The 20,662-nt window shown below is 49.8% G+C and overlaps 1 protein-coding gene across 2 annotated transcripts; it reads right to left on the bottom strand.

The window, feature by feature from the left end:
• Positions 1–45: 45 nt before the first annotated feature.
• On the bottom strand, positions 46–20,636 carry PM20D1 (peptidase M20 domain containing 1). 2 transcript variants are annotated; one of them, XR_010082880.1, is made up of 15 exons: positions 20,399–20,636; positions 18,493–18,579; positions 17,712–17,944; positions 15,385–15,471; positions 14,516–14,649; positions 13,198–13,317; positions 12,375–12,450; positions 12,116–12,177; positions 11,794–11,872; positions 10,661–10,732; positions 9,982–10,150; positions 9,208–9,307; positions 8,412–8,573; positions 1,199–5,695; positions 46–129 (listed from the first exon to the last, which is right to left on the bottom strand). XR_010082880.1 is itself a non-coding variant. In XM_063418119.1 (13 exons), the coding sequence occupies exons 1-13, from the start codon at positions 20,592–20,594 to the stop codon at positions 8,444–8,446; spliced, it is 1,545 nt and encodes a 514-aa protein (XP_063274189.1). In that variant the 5' UTR covers positions 20,595–20,636; the 3' UTR covers positions 8,241–8,443. The 2 variants fall into 2 exon arrangements, 1 of the variants encoding a protein (XP_063274189.1); XM_063418119.1 differs by lacking the exons at positions 46–129; positions 1,199–5,695 and having other exon boundaries at positions 8,241–8,573.
• Between the last annotated feature and the right edge of the window lie 26 nt (positions 20,637–20,662).

The following is a 20,662-nucleotide window of genomic DNA, read 5'->3' as shown; positions in this document are numbered from 1 at the left end:
TTCTTCCTCAGAGGAACAGCGGGTCCCCAGTGAAGGCTGCTACTCCCGGAGCTGGGCAGGCTGCAGGGTGCGGGCTGGCATTCGGACAGCCCGGGATTTACCGCGGTTCTCCAAGAACTCGTTCCTCACCTGAAACACACGGGAGGAAAGCCGGTATTCCGCATCAGCGGATGCTGAGGTTCAGCCCGAGCCGTACCCCCGCTGTCCCTCGGCTGTTCCCCAACCCCGGGCACGCTCAGGGGCTCGGCCGGGGGATGCGGGGGCAGAGCCGCGCTCTGGAAGGGGCGCCCGGGAGGGACCCGCAGGACGATCCCCGCGCCCGGGGCTCCTCCCGCGGCCGCTGCCGCAGCGCCGGAGCTGCCGCAGAGCCCCGCGCGCCCCGGAGCGGATCCCCGCGGGGCGGAGCGGAGCTGCCGCCCGGCCGGTGCCCTCGCCGAACGCCGGTGTCCCCACGGTACCGCTGCCCGTGTCCCCTCGGTACCGCTGCCCGTGTCCCCGCGGTGCCCCCGCCAAGCGCCGGTGTCCCCTCGGTACCGCTGCCCGTGTCCCCGCGGTGTCCCGCCCGGTGGGTGTCCTGCCCGGTGCCGTGTCCCCGCGGTGCCGGTGCCGGTGCCGGTCCCGCCCGGCGCCGCTCGCTCCGCACCCGCGGTTCCTCCGCCGCCCCGCGCTCTGCCCCGCCGGGCCCCGCCCAGCGCCTCCCTGACATCACCGCCGGCCAATGACAGCAGCGCCCGCCCCGCCGCGCCGCGCTCCCATTGGTCGGACTCGTGTGGCGTCACGTCTGGCCCGGCCCCCGGCGCGGAGCGCGCCCCCGGCGCGGAGAGGCCACGCCCCTTTGGCGGCGCGGGGGCGGGGCCTGCGGTCACGTGCGGCTGAGTCCGCACCGGGCGGGAGCGGTCGGGCTGTGTGTCCGTCCCTCCGTCTGTCCGTCCTGCCATCCACTCTGCCGTCCGTCCTTCCATCCATCCTGCTGTCAGTCCATCCATCCATCCACCCATCCATCCATCCATCCATCCATCCATCCATCCATCCATCCATCCATCCATCCATCCATCCATCCATCCATCCATCCATCCATCCATCCCTCCATCCATCCATCCATCCATCCCTCCATCCATCCATCCATCCATCCATCCATCCATCCATCCATCCCTCCATCCATCCATCCCTCCATCCATCCCTCTCCCCGTGGCTTTACCTGCTCTTTGGGCCATCCGGAGATCCCTCGCTGGGGCAGCCCTGTTGTGCCCCCTGGCCCAGGAGCTCACAGGTGGCCACAGGTGCCCTGTGGTGCCACCCCCGGGGGTGCTCCCAGGGTCCCCCCCATGCGGGGCACCACGGCCGGGTCCCGGCCAAGGAGCACCAGTGGCACCCACTGATTCCAGGCCTCTGCCAGGCTGATGCAGCTCAGAACAAAAGCTCAGGAATATTGTCACGTCCTCTGCCCCTGTTTACGCCAAACTGTCCCACAACAAATAAATAAAGAGCATAAAAGCTCCTGCTGCAGAGGTCAGGTCCTCGCTGCTCTGTAGAATTCTGTGTTCCTGAATGAACCAGCTCCTCTGATTCACGCCTTCCTTTTATTTCCTTTATTTTTATTTTTTTTTCTTGTCATGAGTGGAAATTTTGAGCAGTTGTTTTTCCTTCCTGCCTTTCCTTTCCTCCCAGGAAACAGCCAGCAGCGAGTTATTGCTCGGGGTGATGATGTGATCCCAGCCCAGGCCTTGGAGACAGTTCTGGGCCAATGACGGTGGCTGGGACACGGGTGAGGGGGGAGGGCAGCACGGGAGCCACATTCCCACGGGGACACGGGGACATTCCCGGGGCTGGTGACTTCATTCCTTAAGGAAACCGGAGCAGTCGTGGCAGCAATTGTGACCCAAAGCTGTGGCTCTGCTGCTTCACTTCTGCCTGCTCCCGTCAGGAACTGGGCACAGCCGGGTGTTTTCCTGGAATGTTTGGTGCTTTGGGAGAAGAGGGTGACTGGAACACGTGGAGCAGAACAGGAGATGGTCAGAGAAAGCAGCACTGATCAGGGACTTTTTACAGGGGTGGAGAGTGCCAGGACAAGAGGCAGTGGCTTTAAACTGCCAGAGGGCAGGGATGGATGGGATTTTGGGATAAATCCTTCCCTGGGATTTATCCCAGAGCAGCTGGGGCTGCCCCTGGACCCCTGGCAGTGCCCAAGGCCAGGCTGGATGGGGCTGGGAGCCAGCCTGGTGTCCCTGCCCATGGCAGGGGTGGAACAGACAAGTTTAAAGTCCCTTTCAACCCAAACCATCCTGGGATTCCAAGGGATGAGGAGACTTTGGGATCATTTTGCTCCTTCTCAGGACATCCACCAGCAAAGAAACCTCATGGAAAACCTGAGACATCCAGAGGCACATCTCAGCTCCAGGCAACTCCATTCTCTGTCCAAACAAACCTGGCTGCAAGGCTCTGCTTCCACCTTCACCTTTCCTTCCTGACTTGGAAAATCCATCCCTCCCCCAGGATGGAGCCTCCATTCTTCCCTCACCTCCCCAAAAAAACCAACGTGCACCCAAATGTGACCTCGCTGCTCCCCAGCTGCAGGCTCAGGAAGTGTGGGGACAAAAGCTGCCTGAGACAGGAAAACAGAAATAGATAAAACCCCCAGCAGCCAGGCTGAGATCAAAAAAGCAGAGGATGAAAGGGCAGGAAATTGGGTTTCCAATTGCAGGGAGCAGGTAGCAAAGGCAACAGAGATGTTTGGAAAGGAAGGAGTTGGCCACTGAGCTGTGCTGGATCATGGAATGTCTGGTGGAATGTCGTGCCCACGTGTTTTACAGCTGCCATGTGACTGTGGCCCTGCTGAAGTGCCAGGATTGGACTCGGGGGCCCATTTCACAGCAGAATCCAGCAGGATAAAAAGGTTTGGCTACTTCAAAAATCCCGAGATAGAAGTGGCAGTGCCCTGAGAGGTGCCTTTGCTCCCTGTCCTGGCTCCATCACTGCCTGGCACGGATCTAAATGCAGCCCCAGCTGCTCCTCAGCAAGGATCCTGAAGGATCTTTGGCTTCTTAATTCCTTGCAAGCAGGAAACCAAATCTGAGCAGGTTATGGAGCAGGACTCGCCCCTTCAGATGTCCCTGCAGGGCACAAGCAGCTCACGAGGGCAGGTGACGGGCAGGTGACAACGCCAGCAGCTGGCCCTGAGCTGGGGGAGAAACACAGAGGCAGGAAGTTCTGTTCTGCCAGCCTGGAAGCAGATAAACCCATCTCCATCCTTTTTTCCAAGGTCCCAGCTGTGTTCCTGTGTCCCCCACGTGCTGGGCCTGCGGTGACAAACACAGGGCAGCCCCTGGCAGGTCCCTCCTGGGGCTGGTGGCCACGGGAGAGCACCTGGGCCTGGCCTTCCTGTGCTGCACAAGGTCAGCGGATGCGGTGGGACAGCAGGGACAGGGACACCTGTCAGGGGCCACTGGGGATGTGCCTCACATGTCAGCTTTGTTCCACTTATAGGCTGGGAGGGAATTCATTTATAGTCAAAATTGGGCTGAAGAAAACACTGATGCCACGAGGCTGGCCAGAGCAGAGATTGATGATAAAAAAATACACAATAATCTCTTAATTCCCCCCTATTTCCTGCTCCATGAAGACCCCATCATGTCCCAAAATCCCAAACAGGACTTTGGATTAACATGTTTACATACAACAAGGCAGTCCTGCAGTAACAACATTTAAAAATCCAAGTGGAAGGACATCAGATCCAGAATATCCGACCCAGGCCCCTCCACGGGATCATGTCTGTAGTGCAAGGACAGGCACAAATATTCAGGTGATCTGAGTATTTACAGGGCTGCAATAAACCACACCATTGTGCTGGGCTAAAAACATAAATTAAAAGAGGCACGGAAAGCACGCTGGGGAAAGCTGCATGATTTGAATGTCACTTGTAAAATCCCCCTGCCCTTGGCAAATCACCGAGTGCCAAAGAGCATTTTCCCTTTGTCCCCTCTAACCACCCTTCCATGTGGTCATTTCCCTTCCTGCTGAGAAGTGACTGCAGCTTCCTCTGGGCCCCCCACCACAGCTCTGAGGTCAGCTCTGCAATCAGCAGAGGGATCTGCAGGGAGCAGGGCCCTCCCTTCCCCACCACAGCCCTTTATCTCTGTGGGACAGGAAAGCCGAGCCGAGCCCCCGCTCCGGTGTCACACAGCCCTCCCCGAGCTGGGACAGGAAAATTCCCTCCCTGGGCAGCCCTGGGGTGGTGGCACAGAGCTGCTAGTGCCACAGAGACCTCGCAGCAGCACATCCCTGAGTGGCTGATTCAAGAGCATAGAGTTGATTCATAGAACATAGATAAAACCATTCACAGTAATCTTTCTGTTGTATTTTTAAATCAACACAGAGCCTGCCTTGACATGACTTCTAAAATCCACAATTCTTTAGCTAGGCAGTGCTCAAGGGAGTGCATATTTCACAGGCATGGGAATTTCAGGAGCCACAGCTGAAGCAAAGCTATTACCTACAATTGGTTTTGAAGATTTGATATGAGAAGGTATTGAAAAAATTTTACTAGTGAGATAAGCATCCCTAACTGATTAACTACTTCAGTTTCAAAAACTGGGAGATTTGGAGAGGAGTAGAGGGAGCTTGGAAAGTACTGTATGTTCTATGAAGATCTATTCTATCTATGAATTTGGGGACTGAAGGGATAAAAATCCTGTGAGAGTTCCAGAGCGCCAGTGAGGATTTAATAGATCTGGCAAGGATTTGTGCAGGGTTCAGGCAGCAGTGAGAAGAACACTGAAAACCTGAGAATTCAGGGTGACAGGCTGAGCTGCAGGTGAGGAGTGCTCCTCTCTAAAAGCTCCTCTAAAACAGCTGAGCAGCCTCCAGATTCCTCAGTGGATGTCTCATCCACAGCACTGATCCAGGGAAATCTTCACAGCACGTCACTTTGGGGTTAATCTGGGTGAAAACTGGTTCAGGACTCAGCCCTGGGAGGGTCTCACTACAGAGTTTGGGTCAGGGCTGACTCCTCACGCCAGGCACCTGCAGGATTTTCAGGGATCCACACACCCTTGGAGCTCCATGAAACAATTCAATGATTTCTGCTGGAGAAAATGGATTTCAGCAGCTCCACAGAACATCACATGGATCAGCAAAAGAGGAGCCAAGAATCCAAGTGTCAAATGCAGAGCTGGAGGAAACGACTCTGTAAACACCTTGTTCCTCCAGGCCTGAGCCTGAACTCCCCACGGCCGCTTGGGGCTGAAAATAAACCAAGTTCTGTTCAAGAGGGCCCAGCAACAGAGCTTTCTTTAGAAAATGCAGGTGTGGGATGTGACCTTTTCCTCAGGCCCAGCTCAGCTGGCCCACAGCAGCCTGACAACTGCACACACCTCACTCCGAGCCAGTGCTGCCACAAGAACATCAGCGTTGCAGATTTGGGGACAAGCAGGGAAAAAAGGGAGTTGTTTTGGATGTAACACGCACTGGAATTGGGCTAACACAGAGCTCAAATCGTAGCTGTCAATATGAGTGAGGTACCTGAATTCAGAGCAGAAAATCGGGCTCTTCCTTCCTTCTCTGAGTCAGAGGTAATTGCTCTCCCTGCTCGAGGCAGTGACTCACCACAACACAGAAAGAACAGCTCCAGGAGTCATTAATCTGTGTTTTCATCATGTGCTTGGCATTCTGCTCACACCATGCAAGGCTGGAGGTGACCCTAGCAGAAAAGGCATCATTCATGTTATTCTTATTGTTTATGTGCATTTCACACTCTGCTTAGGAGAAGTGACATTTCCAGAAACAGAAATGGGGTGAGAAGAGCCCTGCTCTGTCAGGAGGGGTGTGCAGGCACCAAGCACTGAGTGACTCCCTGGAATTGTCACACAACCACGACCTGGCAGCAAATGTGATGAATAAAGAGGCTTAAGAACACGGAGGCAAAGCTGCCCCATGGAAAAAGCAGGGATAATCATCAGAAGTGACAGGGAAAATGGGTAAAAGTGGGAATGTGCTGTTTCCCCAGTGGATCCTGCAGGACAGGGTCTGCTTGAAGCACTCCAGTGGCCCCTGAGGCTGCAGCAAAGCTCTGCTGAGCACGTCCCCAGTGCAGAGGCACTGCAAGATCCCTGGCCTGGCTGATGAGCAGCACTTAATGAGCTCTGCAAGGAGCTGCCCCGGCCAAATCTCATGGCTCACATCCACACAGGAGCTGCCAGCCCAGCCCTGCCTCCCCAGCACCCTCTGCCCTTCACTTTTCCTTCAGCAGCAAAATGAGACTTCTTCCTTTAAAGATGTGATTCTCACCAGGACAGGGGTGAGGGTTGTGGGAAGATTACAGAATATAAAGGATGTTTTATGTCTTCAGGATACATTTGCTGGTACAAATCCCTCCTTCCACACCACAACAGCACGACCCAGGTCAGGATTTTCACAACCTGTGCTCTCTCATGAGATTTTCCCCATTTTCTCCCTGTTTTCCCATTTTTCCAGTCCCTCTGACTGGCAGCACAACCATCAGCAATTAAACAACATTGACCCCATACAGCCACAGCCAAAGCAAAGGCTTTAAACTCAGTTTGACAGAGATTTGCCAGAGAAAAAGCAACGACAACAAACCCTTCTCTGCACCTCCCACTGCCAGGGCTGGGTTCCATTCAGTGCTGTGCCCTGACACATCACTTTTGCTGTGCCTGCACACAGGAGCTCACAGGAGCAGTGACACCTCCACAAAAGAGCCCCAGAACACGTGGCTGAACAAATCACAAAGTGCAGCAAACCAGAAAAGATGCAAACTCTTTACTGCCCAACAATGCCTGGCCAGGGTGAGCTGATTTTGCACAGAAAACAGAGCAAAGATCAAAGCTGGCTGGAAAAGAGGTGGGTTTGTTTTGATGGAAACTTTATGGATTGCTCAGGTGTGGAAATGACTTCACTGCAATTACATAGCTACATAAAAAGATTCAATAATCATCAGAAAAGAATTCACATTCCTCGTTTTATTAGATGAAACTGTCAGTTTTGTTTCAATTATTCAGTAGGTGATACATTTGGAGCCCTCTGGCCACAGTGATAAGATCAAACTACAAACGAACGGTGAACGGAAAGAATTGGAATCACAGTTCCATCAGTGTTTTTCAGGATACATTTCAGGGTATTTCCTGTACATTCCAGCACATTTCACAGTATGAATTTAGAGCAGAACATCCACCCATTCCAGTGCATAATTGAAGCTCTGAAAAACAGACACATCTGTGCAGCAGGAGCAGCTGCACTGGTCCCTGCAGCACGGACACTGTCACTGTCACACAGCAGCTCTCAGGCTTTTCTTTGGCTAACATCTGTTAACTATTAATTGATAGAATTAATTTAAATAACTGATTAAATAAATTATTTGTCTAATTAATACTGGTAACCACAACTGTCAAGGCCAAAAGAAGGCTGAGCCCTTTAGTGCTGTCATGGGTAGGCAAGAAGTGCAAGATGAAGCAGAGTCAACATCCATGGCCTGCCTACCCCAGGATTCCCAAAAAAATGAGCAGGAAAATGGAAATTTTTGCCCTGGCAGTGAAGGAACAAACCTCTGATCCCTCTGAACTGGAAGAAACCGAAGGGCTTCACATTTTTCACAGTCCAGTTCTCAGAAGAGCAAAGGAGAAGCATGAAGTGATTCACAGAAAAGAGATGAGCAGACGACAGGGATTTAATTCCTCATTTAAAGCTGCAATCCCTTATCCTGACACCCAATTGCACAACACACCCTGAGCCACGCCCTGAGTGAGGGAGGGCAAAAAAATCATCACTAAAATGATGGGAAAGGAAAGTTTTCAGCACCTCCTCAGTTACAACAACGTGCAAGTTGTGGAGTACCTGAAAAGAGAGCCAGGAATCAGTGCAGCCATGGAGTGAACACTGGCTCAGAGTACCAGGGCTGCTGGTGAGGGCATCCCCGGGAGAATCCCCTGGGAAAAACCCCTGGAAAACCCCTGGGAGCTGCCCATGCCCAGCAGCAGTGCAAGAACCCCTCAGCGTGGCTGTGGCAGTGACAGGAACCCTTTCACCACGTCACAAACCCTCCCTGAGAGCTTCCCTCACCCCAGGGAGATCCATTCACCTTAAAGAATTTGTCAAAAGCCCACAGGATTCACCTTCTAGTGGCGAGTGACTGCTGATTATTGCTTAGATCTCTTAGTGATTACCAATTTCACAGGCTTAAAGTGCTGAAAGAAATTACTGTCAGATTAATGGCTGCACATCAGACCACAGAGAGCAGAAATTAGGGTTATTTGTGGGGTTTTGCCAGGTTCCTATCACACCACCAGCCCTTTTTCCATCTGTATGTAAACCAGAATATAAAAAAACCCCAACAAATTCCAGCTGTAGCTGAATACACAAGACACAACTGCATCTTCAGCCCCCTCTGTCCCACAGTCCACCTGCTGCTGCTGCTGCTCTTCCCTCAGCTCTCTCAGAGCTCGTGGGAGCTGGCGTGGGGCTCTGGAAGTGTCTCAATGTCACAGTTCTTGATCAGCTGAAACAGGAACTCCACCTGCCTCTCGTAATTCTCAATGGAGATTCTCTCATTCAGCCCATGGATCCTGAAAGAAAACGGGTATTTTTCAGTCCAGGGGGAATTTCTGACCCAGCTGCACACACCCAGCACCCTGCTTGGCTGTTGCACAACAAAAAAACAGCAATATGGACCAAAATCTGCACTGTGACCAACCCAAACTGCTCCAAAGGCTCAGAGCCCAACAGCTAAGTCTGGAAAAAATCTAAAAATCTGAGCTGGAAAAAATCCCAATGGCCCATTTCTTGGTAATTTCTGTCTTGCACAGCCAGAACACTCAATTTCTGCATCATCTGCACCTCAAAAAAAATGAGAAATCTAAATAAGCAAACAATCCCTTGCATGATGATGTTGTTATGAGGAAATTTCAAATCAATTCAGAGTGGCAAGTGTCCAAATATGTGGATATATCTGCAGGACAAGGCCAACTATCAGAACAGCACCTCTGACACTGCTGCAGCACACACAGGATCCACCACTGAACCAAACCCCTAAATGGGCCCTGCCTGCATTTGAAGGAGCAAAGAGCCAGGGCTGACACTGCCAGGGTAATTTCCATCCCCAGCACCCAAATCTGCAGGAAACGGCCAAGGCACAGCAGGCTGGGATTCCCTCTGCCCACTGCTGATGGATCTTCCCTCTCCCTGGGCAGAGCTCAGTACCTGGGGAGATCATCCTGCCTGAGGAGCACAGGGTTGAACCTGTAAATGGCCTTGGTGATGTTGGTGAAGTGCCTGCTGTCCGTGTTTCCAATGCACGTGCCTGGAAAACAAACCTCAGGTTTGTTCTGCAGGAAGGGAACAATCGAGGTTTAAAAAGTGACCCACCTTTCCCCAGGAGAAAAGCAAATTATGACAGTCCTGCACTGCCTGCACCAAAAGCATCGCTGGAATCATGGATTGGTGCATCCTGGAGAACGTTGTCTCCTTCAGGAACAGGAGCTGAACACAGCTCAACCCAAGAACAGCTCTGAACTCAGCCTCCACAAAAATTTAACCTGCAAACTTCAACAACTACAGAGCTAGGGAGGAGCTGTAAGAAAGGGAAGGGGCTGGGATTATAAGGAACAATACAGAAAAGCAGGAATGGCTTTGCCAGCTATGAAAACAATAAAAGAAGAACTAAAGCAAGAAGACCTCCTCCTCTGCCTCACAGTTCCTTTCTTCCCTGAAGAGATTGCTTTGTATGTGCAGAGAGCCCAATTCAAGGCTCATTGTTTCTGTCAGCTTCCTGTTTGCTTTCTTACTTCCACTACTAAAAAACAACATTAAAACTTTTAAAAGCATAGAGAGGGAACGGAATAAAAAGAGGAAAAAACAGCTGTTTCCAGTAGTTAACAGCTGGGGTGGAGGAGTACACAGCAAATGGAAACAAGGCAGTGCTGGGGGAGGGAAAAGTAGGAGAGGAAATAAAAATCATCATGTGCCTGCTGTCACCTGGGACTACACTGTCAACATCTGGGAAAGTGTCCAGGATGGTTCTTTGAAAAACGTGGACTGCAAAAGTCTGCTCATCCCACGGGCTGATGGGCAGGGGGTCAAAGGCCTCCACCACATCAATCTTCACTCTGTCATCAGCAATGGTGTTCCTCACTGCCTCCAGCACCTGTGGGTGAAACAGAGGCAAAATGAGCACAAGAAATGAGGAAGCAGCCCTTAGAGACATCAGCAGATGTTCAGCTCTCCAGAAAACATCTGTCTGTGAACTGGCAGCTGTGGCTGCAAGCACAGGCCGAGTGTGTCAGCCTCTCCTCCTCTCTGAGTGCGTGGCTGACACTTGAGCTGATTTTTTAATCAGATGCACATCTCTGTCTCAAGGTACACCTGAACTGCTTCAGCCCTGGCAGGCAGGGGCTCAGCCTGCTGCTCTTGGAAATTACAGCATCCAAATACTCCAGAGAGAGAAACTTCCAGCAGAGGCTTGGGGAGGGGAGATGTTTTGTACTGACAGCATTTCCCTGGGCTGGACAGGCCTGCCAGAGCTCCTGAAGTGTGCAAGATTTCCAAACTCTCCCAGGGACAATCCTTGAGGCTCCCATTCCAGCCCACAGAGGATCCAGGAGGATCCAGGATCCCAGAGGATCCCTCAGGAGCTGAGGGGGCTGAGCAGGGGCACCTCAGCAGCCGTCTCAGCTGAGTGGATCCTGAAGTTCGCCGTGGCTCTGGCAGAGGAGGGGATGACATTCACCTGGGAAAAAGCAAAGGCCAAAGGTTAAAAATGAGTGAAAACCAGATTGAAATGCCAACTGCAAACTGAGAACTCCTGGCCTCAGATGCTGCACTTTTCCACCAAGTGTGATGTCTCTGTCTGTGTTAAAACACTGTAAATCTTTTGTCAAACACAGAAAAGTACACAAACAAATATTCATCAAATCAACAAAAATGAAGTTAGCTGTTACTTATATAGAAGTTTTTATCTTGAGCTAAACCCTCTCCCTTCAGAAAATTTATAGTGAGAAATTCTGAAACTCTGGATTTTATTAAGTGATATTTTTACCTCACTGTCACATTACATGGTTCATATTCAGGTAAATGTAAGTTGCTTAACAAATAATTTTTATTGAACACATAACTCTTCTTATCTACAGACTGAGTATTTACAACTTCATTAAACAAAAAAATACATCATCTTTAAAAAAAAACCCCAAGGAACCAGGGTGTCACTTCCCTCCTGGCCACTCCGTGTCACTGTTCAGCCACTGCCTCTTCTCCTGTCCAGTGATGATTTCAGATTTTTCAGGACACACCAAACGCAGCCTGGTTGCTTCCCAGGGCTCCAATATTTCTAGACAGCTCCATTTCCTCATCAGGGCAGGATCTGCCTGTTCTGTCTCAGTCCAAGGGGCACTTTTAACTCACTTAAGGCAAACCCCAGACCTGTGCTACAAATGTCTGAGCCAGGGAAGTGTTTGTGATGGTGACAGTTTCAAATATTGCCTTTGATACTTTATGGGATTATGCAGAAAACACGTTTTTCTTGGCTGTCCTAAAATATTAACAATATTTTATTGTTAATATTTTATTAACAATTTGTTGTTTTTATTGTTAATTTTATTAACAATTTGAACAGTGGTGGACAGAGATCAGGTACTTCTGAAAGGAAGTGATTTTCAAATCCAAGCCACATCTGAGGTAAGAATGAGACTGTGGCACCACACAGGGCCCACACTGATCTTATAACTGGATATAAATAGATGGAAATTAAATGTCCTCAACATAATTACATGGAGAAAAACCCAAATAAAGTACCTTGATCCCTGCATTAAACAGGGTGACTGCAGTGGTCGTTCGGATCAAGGCATTGGTGGAAGGTTTCCAGGCAAGGACTCTACAAAAATAGAAACAAATAAACAGAAGTTTTCAATAAGCTGAATATTGCTATAAAATAAGCACCATAATTCCACAGGCAATAAACTGAAGGATGGCTTAGTCAATTAACAAAGTGGTTATTAACAGGAAACCACTGAATTATCTAAACTATAAAATAACTGATTTCCTGGGAAGATTAGAAACGGCTTCATCTTTTAAGGGTGAGAAGCTGGGGATGATTATCAGGGATCTCTTTTCTTACCTGCTGACAATAGGTGAGAACAGCCACAAATTGCTCATGATGATGTTGAGAGGAAACCTGAACTAAGGGGAAGAAACAAAACCACAGATCAGAAAGTTTTTATTTGTCGAGAGCGCGGTGGGGTCACTTGAATATGGATGAAACAATAATCTGGGAGAAAAATCAGCTTTTTTTTTATCCTTTCTACGTGCCTGTGCTCTAAATTCTTCACTGGGTTACTCCTGTGGAAATTTGGGAGTGAAATCCTCTCTCTCCTCACCTCTGCTGCGAGGTGCTCCATGGTCATGAGCTCTGGGCCGTGGCCAAACAGGTTGCGCAGAGGATTCTGCTCCAGCCTACGAAACAAATCAACATTAGAAAGGTAAAAAACCTTTTTTTTTTCTCCAATTCTCCAATTCTCTGGCTGTTACTGCTCCAGAAGGACGTCAGGAGTTTGATTTGTGAGATGCATTCCTGTTGTTGGAGAAGCAATCACGCCCTGCTCTCCTGTGCAGGCACAGCTCCACGGATTTCTGGGCATTCCAGCCCAAAGATTTCCTTTGAGAAACACCCGAGAAATATCCCAAAGCCTGGCTCCTAGAAATACATGGAAAACCAGGAAAATAGCACACAAATCCCACCATGTCTGGACTTACTGAGATTTTCTAAAATCTGTATTACTTGATATCTACAGAGAGATGTACAGAGATAATTTCTGTATAATATGACTTTATTCCATGTTCATTGGCTTGGAGAACTCCCAGCTGAGGTAGCAGGGATGTGCAGGAACAAATTCCAGAGAAATCCTGCCACCCAAACAAAGGGATCTCTGTTGCTACAGAGTGAATTAGGGCAGCACTTGTCTTGCTTTTGAAGAATTGCCTGACACTTGGAACAGCTGAAGTGACTCTGCAGACACCTGGCAATTGTTCCTTGGCTGGGAGCTGCATTTCTGCCCTTCAAAGTGAGCTATAAACTGCAATTTCAAATATAGAACAGCAGTTTGAAATAGACTCTAAAGACAAGTATTTAAAAAGTCACATATCAGTGATTTAGGAGGTTTTTTGACAGTTTTTGACACTTGGTGACAGTGAAGCTCTCACCTGGACATGGCTGCTGCCAGAATGCCAATACTTGTCTCCTTAGGAGGGAAGGATGAATGTCCTGGCTCTTTTTCCACAGTGAAGTTCAGTGTCATTGAACCTTTTTCTGTGACAGCAATCCTGGACAATGATAAATTAATCAATTAATTAACAAATAGATGACTAACGCAATTCCAAACACGCACTGCACAGACTGTAGATAAAACTAACTGCTCTGCATAGTTTTAGTGTGATAAAAACCACTCAAGCAGCAACAACAAATCATTAACACGGTGTTTAGATCTTTGCAGGATGGATGTTTGGGCTGCTTCTCCAGCCAGCAGAGCTCCACAGCACAGAATTAAAATGCTCAGAGGAACATTGTGTCTCTGTCAGCACGGCTGTGTGGGCAGCAGGAAGAAGCTGAAGGTTCCTGCCTTGCACTTTGTGCCTCTGCTGCAGCTCCAACACGTCTTGAGAACACTCTGTAGTGGCATCAGCAATGTCATTTGTCACTAATTAATGACTGGGAGTGGATCATGTCCATGGTGGTCGCTGTTACATTGTAGTGGCATCAGCAATGTCATTTGTCACTAATTAATGACTGGGGGTGGCTCAGCTCACGGGGGTCGCTCTTACATTGTAGTGGCATCAGCAATGTCATTTGTCACTAATTAATGACTGGGAGTGGATCATGTCCACGGTGGTCGCTCTTACATTGTAGTGGCATCAGCAATGTCATTTGTCACTAATTAATGACTGGGAGTGGATCACAATCACAGGGGTCGCTGTTACATTGTAGTGGCATCAGCAATGTCATTTGTCACTAATTAATGACTGGGAGTGGATCATGTCCATGGTGGTCGCTGTTACATTGTAGTGGCATCAGCAATGTCATTTGTCACTAATTAATGACTGGGAGTGGATCACACCCACGGGGGTCGCTCTTACATTGTAGTGGCATCAGCAATGTCATTTGTCACTAATTAATGACTGGGAGTGGATCATGTCCATGGTGGTCGCTGTTACATTGTCGTGGCATCAGCAATGTCATTTGTCACTAATTAATGACTGGGAGTGGATCATGTCCATGGTGGTCACTGTTACATTGTAGTGGCATCAGCAATGTCATTTGTCACTAATTAATGACTGGGAGTGGATCATGTCCATGGTGGTCACTGTTACATTGTAGTGGCATCAGCAATGTCATTTGTACTAATTAATGACTGGGAGTGGATCACAATCACAGGGGTCGCTCTTACATTGTAGTGGCATCAGCAATGTCATTTGTCACTAATTAATGACTGGGGGTGGCTCAGCTCACGGGGGTCGCTCTTACATTGCCACAGGCTTGGTGACACCCGCGATGACCCCGTCCAGCACGGCGCTGCCCTCATCCAGCACGAAGGAGAGCTTCACCCCCCTGGCCTCCAGCAGGGCCGCAATCCTCCTGCCTCCCCTCAGCCCAGACACCTGCGGGACACAGGCACAGCAACTGAGCACATCCAGAACATTCCCAGGAAAACTGGAGAACACCTTGCTGCTGGCTACAGCACAAAGAATGCACGAGGGCCCCTGGGGAACAGCTCCAGAGCAACCGTAAAAGATTCTTCCAGGAAAATTAATTGGAGATTGTTAATGGCCTGATAGCAGATGAATTTATATCCGTGATGAGGAGTGCTCTCATTGATGAGTCACTGACTGCTGCTTTCATTTTCATATCTCAGAGCTATAAACTCCACAGATAAGCAATTGCATTGCAAATAAGAAATTTATTTCAACTATTAATAATTCTTTGTCTTTATATTTTGACAGTGCATAACCAAGCTCACCTCTCCTGTCTTTCTGTACCACTGGAACATTTTTGCCAGCTCTTCTTGAACATTTGGCACAACGATGAGAATCCCAACCCAGTTTTTTCTGTCTCCAAAATGAGATTCCTGCTGCACCTTCCTTGCAGAAAAGAATTTGAAGTGACACCCTGTGGTGTTCTTTTCTCTTTGCTCATCACACCAAACCCTTTGTGAGTGTCACTCCAAGCCACACAATCAATACATAACTGTGACCTGGGGCCTGACACAGTATCTCCCCAGAGAACCAAGAAAAACAGGAAAGACCTTCCAGCTAAAGAGCGTTTCAAAATTAAGCCTTGTTACCTACAGGAACAATGCAGACAGGTTGTTGTTCAAAGGAAAGGAAAGAAAATACCTCCTCATCGTGGCCAATGCCAACATAGAACGAGCGGCGGGGTCTGTAATTCCTCCTCAGCAGAAATTCCAGAGCTTGCAGGATGCCCTGCAGGAAAAGCAGAAGGTGTTGAAACACCCCTGCGTGGTAACAAAGAGAATAAATGCAACAGAAAGCAGTGGGATGGAAGAGAATTGTGATGCTTTCACAGCCCTGGTGCTGTTCACAGCTAAGCTTTGATTCCTCCAGCTCCCACTGAGGATATTCCCATTTCTTGGAAAAGACACTGCAATGTCTTTTGGTTTTTTGGTTTTGATCAGTAATGCTCTGACAGGTGTCAGGGTAGGGACATGAAACGCAGAGCAGCTGGCTCAGGGACAAACTGCACAGGGAGCCCCATGGAGTGAGAATTATCCAAGGAATTCACTGTTCTCTCACAGTGCCAGACTGGCTCCCACGGGAGCTACCAAACCCAGGGAGTTTAAGGAGCAGCATTTGTACAAGAAGTGCCAAGATGACAGGAACAGAACAAGAAACTTAATCTGAAGAATGAGAAATCAAATCTACCATTTGCTGTGGCAATATATTAAAAAACCCCAATACCTTTGCTCTGTTATTCCATCTCTGTTTTTCAATTTAAATTTCTTAATTTTTCACATACCACCTCTATATTGTCAGCCCCCATTTTTTGCCATGTTCACTGAAATTGCTGATTTTTTTTTGGCCATTTGTGGAGTTATGTGTGCAATTCACAGCAGAGTGAAGCACCATTTAAGTTTCAAGGCTTTGAAATTGATGATTAAATATCCTGAAACTTTCTAGGAGTGTGGCCTGCGTGACACTAAACATCTGTTCAAATTTAAATACAGGGCTGCCACAGAAACCATCATCAAAGCCACAAAGGGACATTTTCCTCATTAATTTCTCCATCAACCTTTTCCCAATGAGGAATCTTTCCCAGATCAATCTTTTCTGAATCCATTCCTCCCAAATGTGTTTAGTACAGCAGCTCTTTGTTCTGCCACGGGCAGGATAAAAGATGCAGGGTTGTCTATTCTGTTTTATAAAGTATTTAATTTGAAACTCAAGCCTTTTCAAAGGGCAAATTTTGGCTTGGAGTGGCTCTGTGACACCTGGGAACTGGGAAAAGGTCTATCCCTGGTTTCAAACATAGCATTTGTCAGAGAATTATGGACTGGTTTGGGTTGGAAGGGACTTTAAAGCTCAGGCAGGGAAACTTCCACTATCCCAGCTTGCTCCAAGCTGGCCTTGGCCACTCGCAGGGATGGGGCAGCCACAGCTTCTGTGGGTAAGCTGTGCCATAAAACTTTAAACTGGCATTTCCCCAAATACATCTGTGAATGTGATTCCCCTGATTCTCCACGAGTTTTAACCCTCTTCCCTTCAGTAACAGCGATCACTCTGACCCATACAAGGAACAGCTGGGATGAACAGCACTTGGAATTTCTCCAGAGCAGGAATTCCTCCCTCACAGAAAGAGGGGTGAGAGAGACAACCCAGAGAATTCCAAGGGGATGGATTGCTCCCCTCTGCCTCTCCCAGGCTCTCTTGTCGGAGTCTAGAACATCCCTGTGGCCACCCTGGAGGGTTTGGAGACCGGACAGGGGGTCTGGGATCTGTCCAGGGGGCTCAGGCAGCCTCACACAGAGCCCAGGAGGGCACTGCCTCTGATCCCTGCCATGGCAGTGAATGCCCACAGTGTGTGAGGAATCACAAGCTGGGAGAATTCAAAATAAGCAGTATTTAGTTTATCATAGAATGTAATTGTAGAATTGAGGATTTTTAGTATATGGGGCTGAAGAGACAAGATGGAGGAATTGGGGAGTGGCCCCTGTGCTCCTTGTTCTTGTTCTCATCCCCCATCTTGTGCTGAGTTGGGTTTTAGAGATTGGTTTAGAGTAGAAATGACATGTTAGCATAGGTAGTAGGTATTGGTACAATTTTGTAAATAAAAAGTTCATTGTGGACAGTGGTTGGGTCAGGGGTACTGTACATAAGGTGTGGGGCTCTCTGACCTGCCCAGTCCTGCTCTGCTGGGGACGCCTCACAGAGCTGAGAAAGAACTGAGATAATGAAGAATAAACAACCTTGGAAATGTGCACCAGCAGACTCAGTTTGTCGTCTCTACCTCTGGTGTGAAACACCCAGGGCGAAGAGAAGCCTGAAAACCTGATTAACTCTGGGAACAGCAACCCAGGGGAAACTCCCAGGGAACAGCAACCCTGGGGGAACCCTGAGCACCTTGGGGAACAGCAACCCCAAGGAGAACCTCAGGGAAAGTTAACCTTGAGATCTCTCTGCAGAAGGACTTTACCAAGCACACGTACAACAGCAGAGTTTTTGTTATCCAGCGTTCCTCGTCCATAGATGAAACCTCCGTGCTCTGCAGCTGAGAAAGGAGGGAAATCCCAGCCCTGGGGGGCAGCAGGCACCACATCCATGTGTGCCAGCAGCATGTAGGGCAGCAGGCCAGGGGCAGAGCCCTGCACTGTGAGCAGGTGGCTGTATTTCCCTACTATTTCATGCTGGATGAACTTTGAAGAAAATACAGCCGGGAAGACTGTTAAGAAAAAAAAAATTAAAGAGATGTGTGAAAGAAAAAATTAGCAATAATGGGTGATTTTAGTATTATCCCAGAGAGTTGTCAGCTAGATAGCAGCAGGGGGGGACTGTAAATAAGAGTGGCCACAGCAGAGAAGTTGTCACACTTTTACCAATCCATCTCACTTGGGATTTGAAACTCTCCTAAACAAAACCAGAATTCTTGTTCAGCAGTGCTGCAGTTCTTTTGCAGGGAGCAATGATGGAACTGCCAAAAAATTAGGTTGAAACAGCAGCAGTCATCCTCTTTTTATTTTTTCATGGCATTGAACCATCTCAAGGACCAAACCCCATCATTACAAAAAGTCCTTTGAACCTTTTGGGGCCACTGAAACCCCCAAACCACTGCTGCAAAGGGGACACACGTGTGAGATTTCTGACAGGCCTTTCTACAGGAAAAATATAAATATCTGTTCTCTTTTATTCAGGAATGAGACGTGCTCTCTTCAATTTGTTTGTGTAAATGAAATAGAGCAGCAGAGATTGCCAAGACTGAAAGCTCAGTACCTTTCTGAATGTAACTCCCAAATTCTGCCATGGCAGTTGTATTCAAATCCTCTGGAGACCAGGACACAGTTGGGATTTTAATGGCCCCTTCAAAGAAACACAGAACAGGAATCACTCAGCACCAAAATCAAACAAATCTCAAATTGCACTTGAAAAGGGGAAGTACATTTATGCTCCTGAGTGTTTTTCCAGGCTTTAAACATTATTTCACAGCACAGCACGAGCAGCCACGACCAAAAAAAAGACTGATGTGCTTCAGCTGGGCCCTGCAATGCAGCCACCAGCGTTTCCCAACAGCTCAGCCAAGGTATCTCCCCAGATAATTTGACTCCACTCTTCCTGCTGAAGTGTTGAATGATATTGTTAGAGCTGCTACTGTCCAGGAGCAGCTGCAATTTGCTTGGGTGATCCGATTCCCCAGAGCCACAGACTCCTCTGGCAGCTGAACAGGCAGCTGAGTTGGCAGTCCAAGGTTCTTCCTCAAGAGCAAGGCGGGTTGTGATGGTTATTACACCTCCATACTGCTTTATAAATTAACCTATATAAACAAACAGGGCTTCTGTTGGCCCGTTTGGCCTGGCCTGTCATTTAAACAGGCTTTCCAACATCCAGTCCCTGTCCTGCAGAACATGGGAATAACTCAGTCCCAGCTGCCTTTCCAAACAGCAGCTGCCAGGAGAGGTTAGGGATTCTTTTGAGGTCGTGTGATTCATGAATTAACACAAAAATCTATTGTGAGCCTTCATTTTCCCATTAAAAAAAGAATGCAAACATGATTTGCTAGGCAATAAATCCCACGAAGCAGCAAAGGTATGAGGTTTACACACAGGGTTTTATCACTCGGTGCCAGATTGTGGTTTCCTGCACAGTGCCAGCCCTACTGAGAGCTAAAACCCTCAAATCTTCTACGTCAGACAGCACAAACAGCCCAGGACTGGTCACAGCAGTGGTGAGCAAGAACAAGAAAAGGAAGAAAATCCCGACAGTGACTTATCCAGTGGACAAAGGGATGTCTGGAAACACCGTCATGGGTGTCTGGCAAAATTCTGTGTACGAGCAGGAAACGGTGGAGAAAATCAACACAGGGCAAGAGCTGAGGAGAACCACAGGATGGCTGAGGGTGGAAAATCCCTCTGGGATCATCGAGTCCGAGCTGTGCCCGGTGCCCGCCCTGAGCACTCAGTGCCACCTCCAGGGACGGGCACTCCAAACCTCCCCGGGCACTTCCAAGGCCTGAGCGCCCTTTCCATGAGGAAATTCCTGCTGCTGCCCACCCTGAGCCTGCCCTGGCACAGCCTGAGGCCGTTCCCTCTCCTCCTGTCCCTGTGCCCTGGGATGAGATCCCAAATCCCCCCCGGCTGCCCCCTCCTGTCAGGAGCTGTGCAGAGCCAGAAATTCCCCCTGAGCCTCCTTTTCTCCAGGCTGAGCCCCTTCCCAGCTCCCTCAGGATCCTCCAGACCCTTCCCCAGCTCCCTCGGGATCCTCCAGACCCTTCCCCAGCTCCCTCAGGATCCTCCAGACCCTTCCCACCTCCCTCAGGACCCTCCAGACCCTTCCCCAGCTCCCTCAGAACCCTCCAGACCCTTCCCCAGCTCCCTCAGAACCCTCCAGACCCTTCCCCAGCTCCCTCGGGATCCTCCAGACCCTTCCCCAGCTCCGCTCCCTCCCCTGGACACGCTCCAGCCCCTCCTGAACTGGACAGGGCGCTCGAGGTGTGGCCTCGGCAGTGCTCAGCACAGATTTTCAATCACTTCCTTAGTCCTGCTGGGAGCCAACACCTGGGTTCCTCCCAGGGAAAGCACCTGGGGAGCGGCCGCCTCCACACCCGTCCCCCCGCGGCCCGGCTCCCCCTCAGGAGGGGCCAGTCCCGGGGCGAGGGGGGCTCGCAGCGCTCGGGCCCCCTCACCTCGCAGCGCCTCCTTGAGCTCCCGCCGCTCGCCGGCGCTGAGGGAGGCGGTGCCGGCGCTCCGTGCCCAGAGCCGCGGAACCCCGGCCGGGGCTCGCAGGACGAAGGCGCGGAGCAGCACGGCGGCCGCCAGCGCCAGCACCACCGAGCCCAGCGCCAGCAGCGCCGCCGTCACCGCCCGCCGCCCGCCCGCCATCACTGCCCGGCGCACGCCCGCCGCTCGGCAGCCAATCACCGCCCGCCATCACTGCCCGGCGCACGCCC

Source organism: Prinia subflava, chromosome 23 (genome assembly GCF_021018805.1).
Source record: "Prinia subflava isolate CZ2003 ecotype Zambia chromosome 23, Cam_Psub_1.2, whole genome shotgun sequence".
Classification (NCBI taxonomy): domain Eukaryota; kingdom Metazoa; phylum Chordata; class Aves; order Passeriformes; family Cisticolidae; genus Prinia; species Prinia subflava.
Note: the sequence above shows the minus strand (reverse complement) of the source record. Positions and strands in the feature narration are given on the sequence as shown.

Coding starts and splice junctions, on each gene's coding strand:
- PM20D1 (XM_063418119.1), bottom strand. CDS start 20,594: ATGGCGGGCGGGCGGCGGGCGGTGACGGCGGCGCTGCTGGCGCTGGGC. Junction 10,733..11,793: donor TGTTTAATGCAGGGATCAAG/GTACTTTATTTG, acceptor GCTTTTTCCCAG/GTGAATGTCATCCCCTCCTC. Junction 8,574..9,207: donor AGGCAGGATGATCTCCCCAG/GTACTGAGCTCT, acceptor GTTTTCTTTCAG/GATCCATGGGCTGAATGAGA.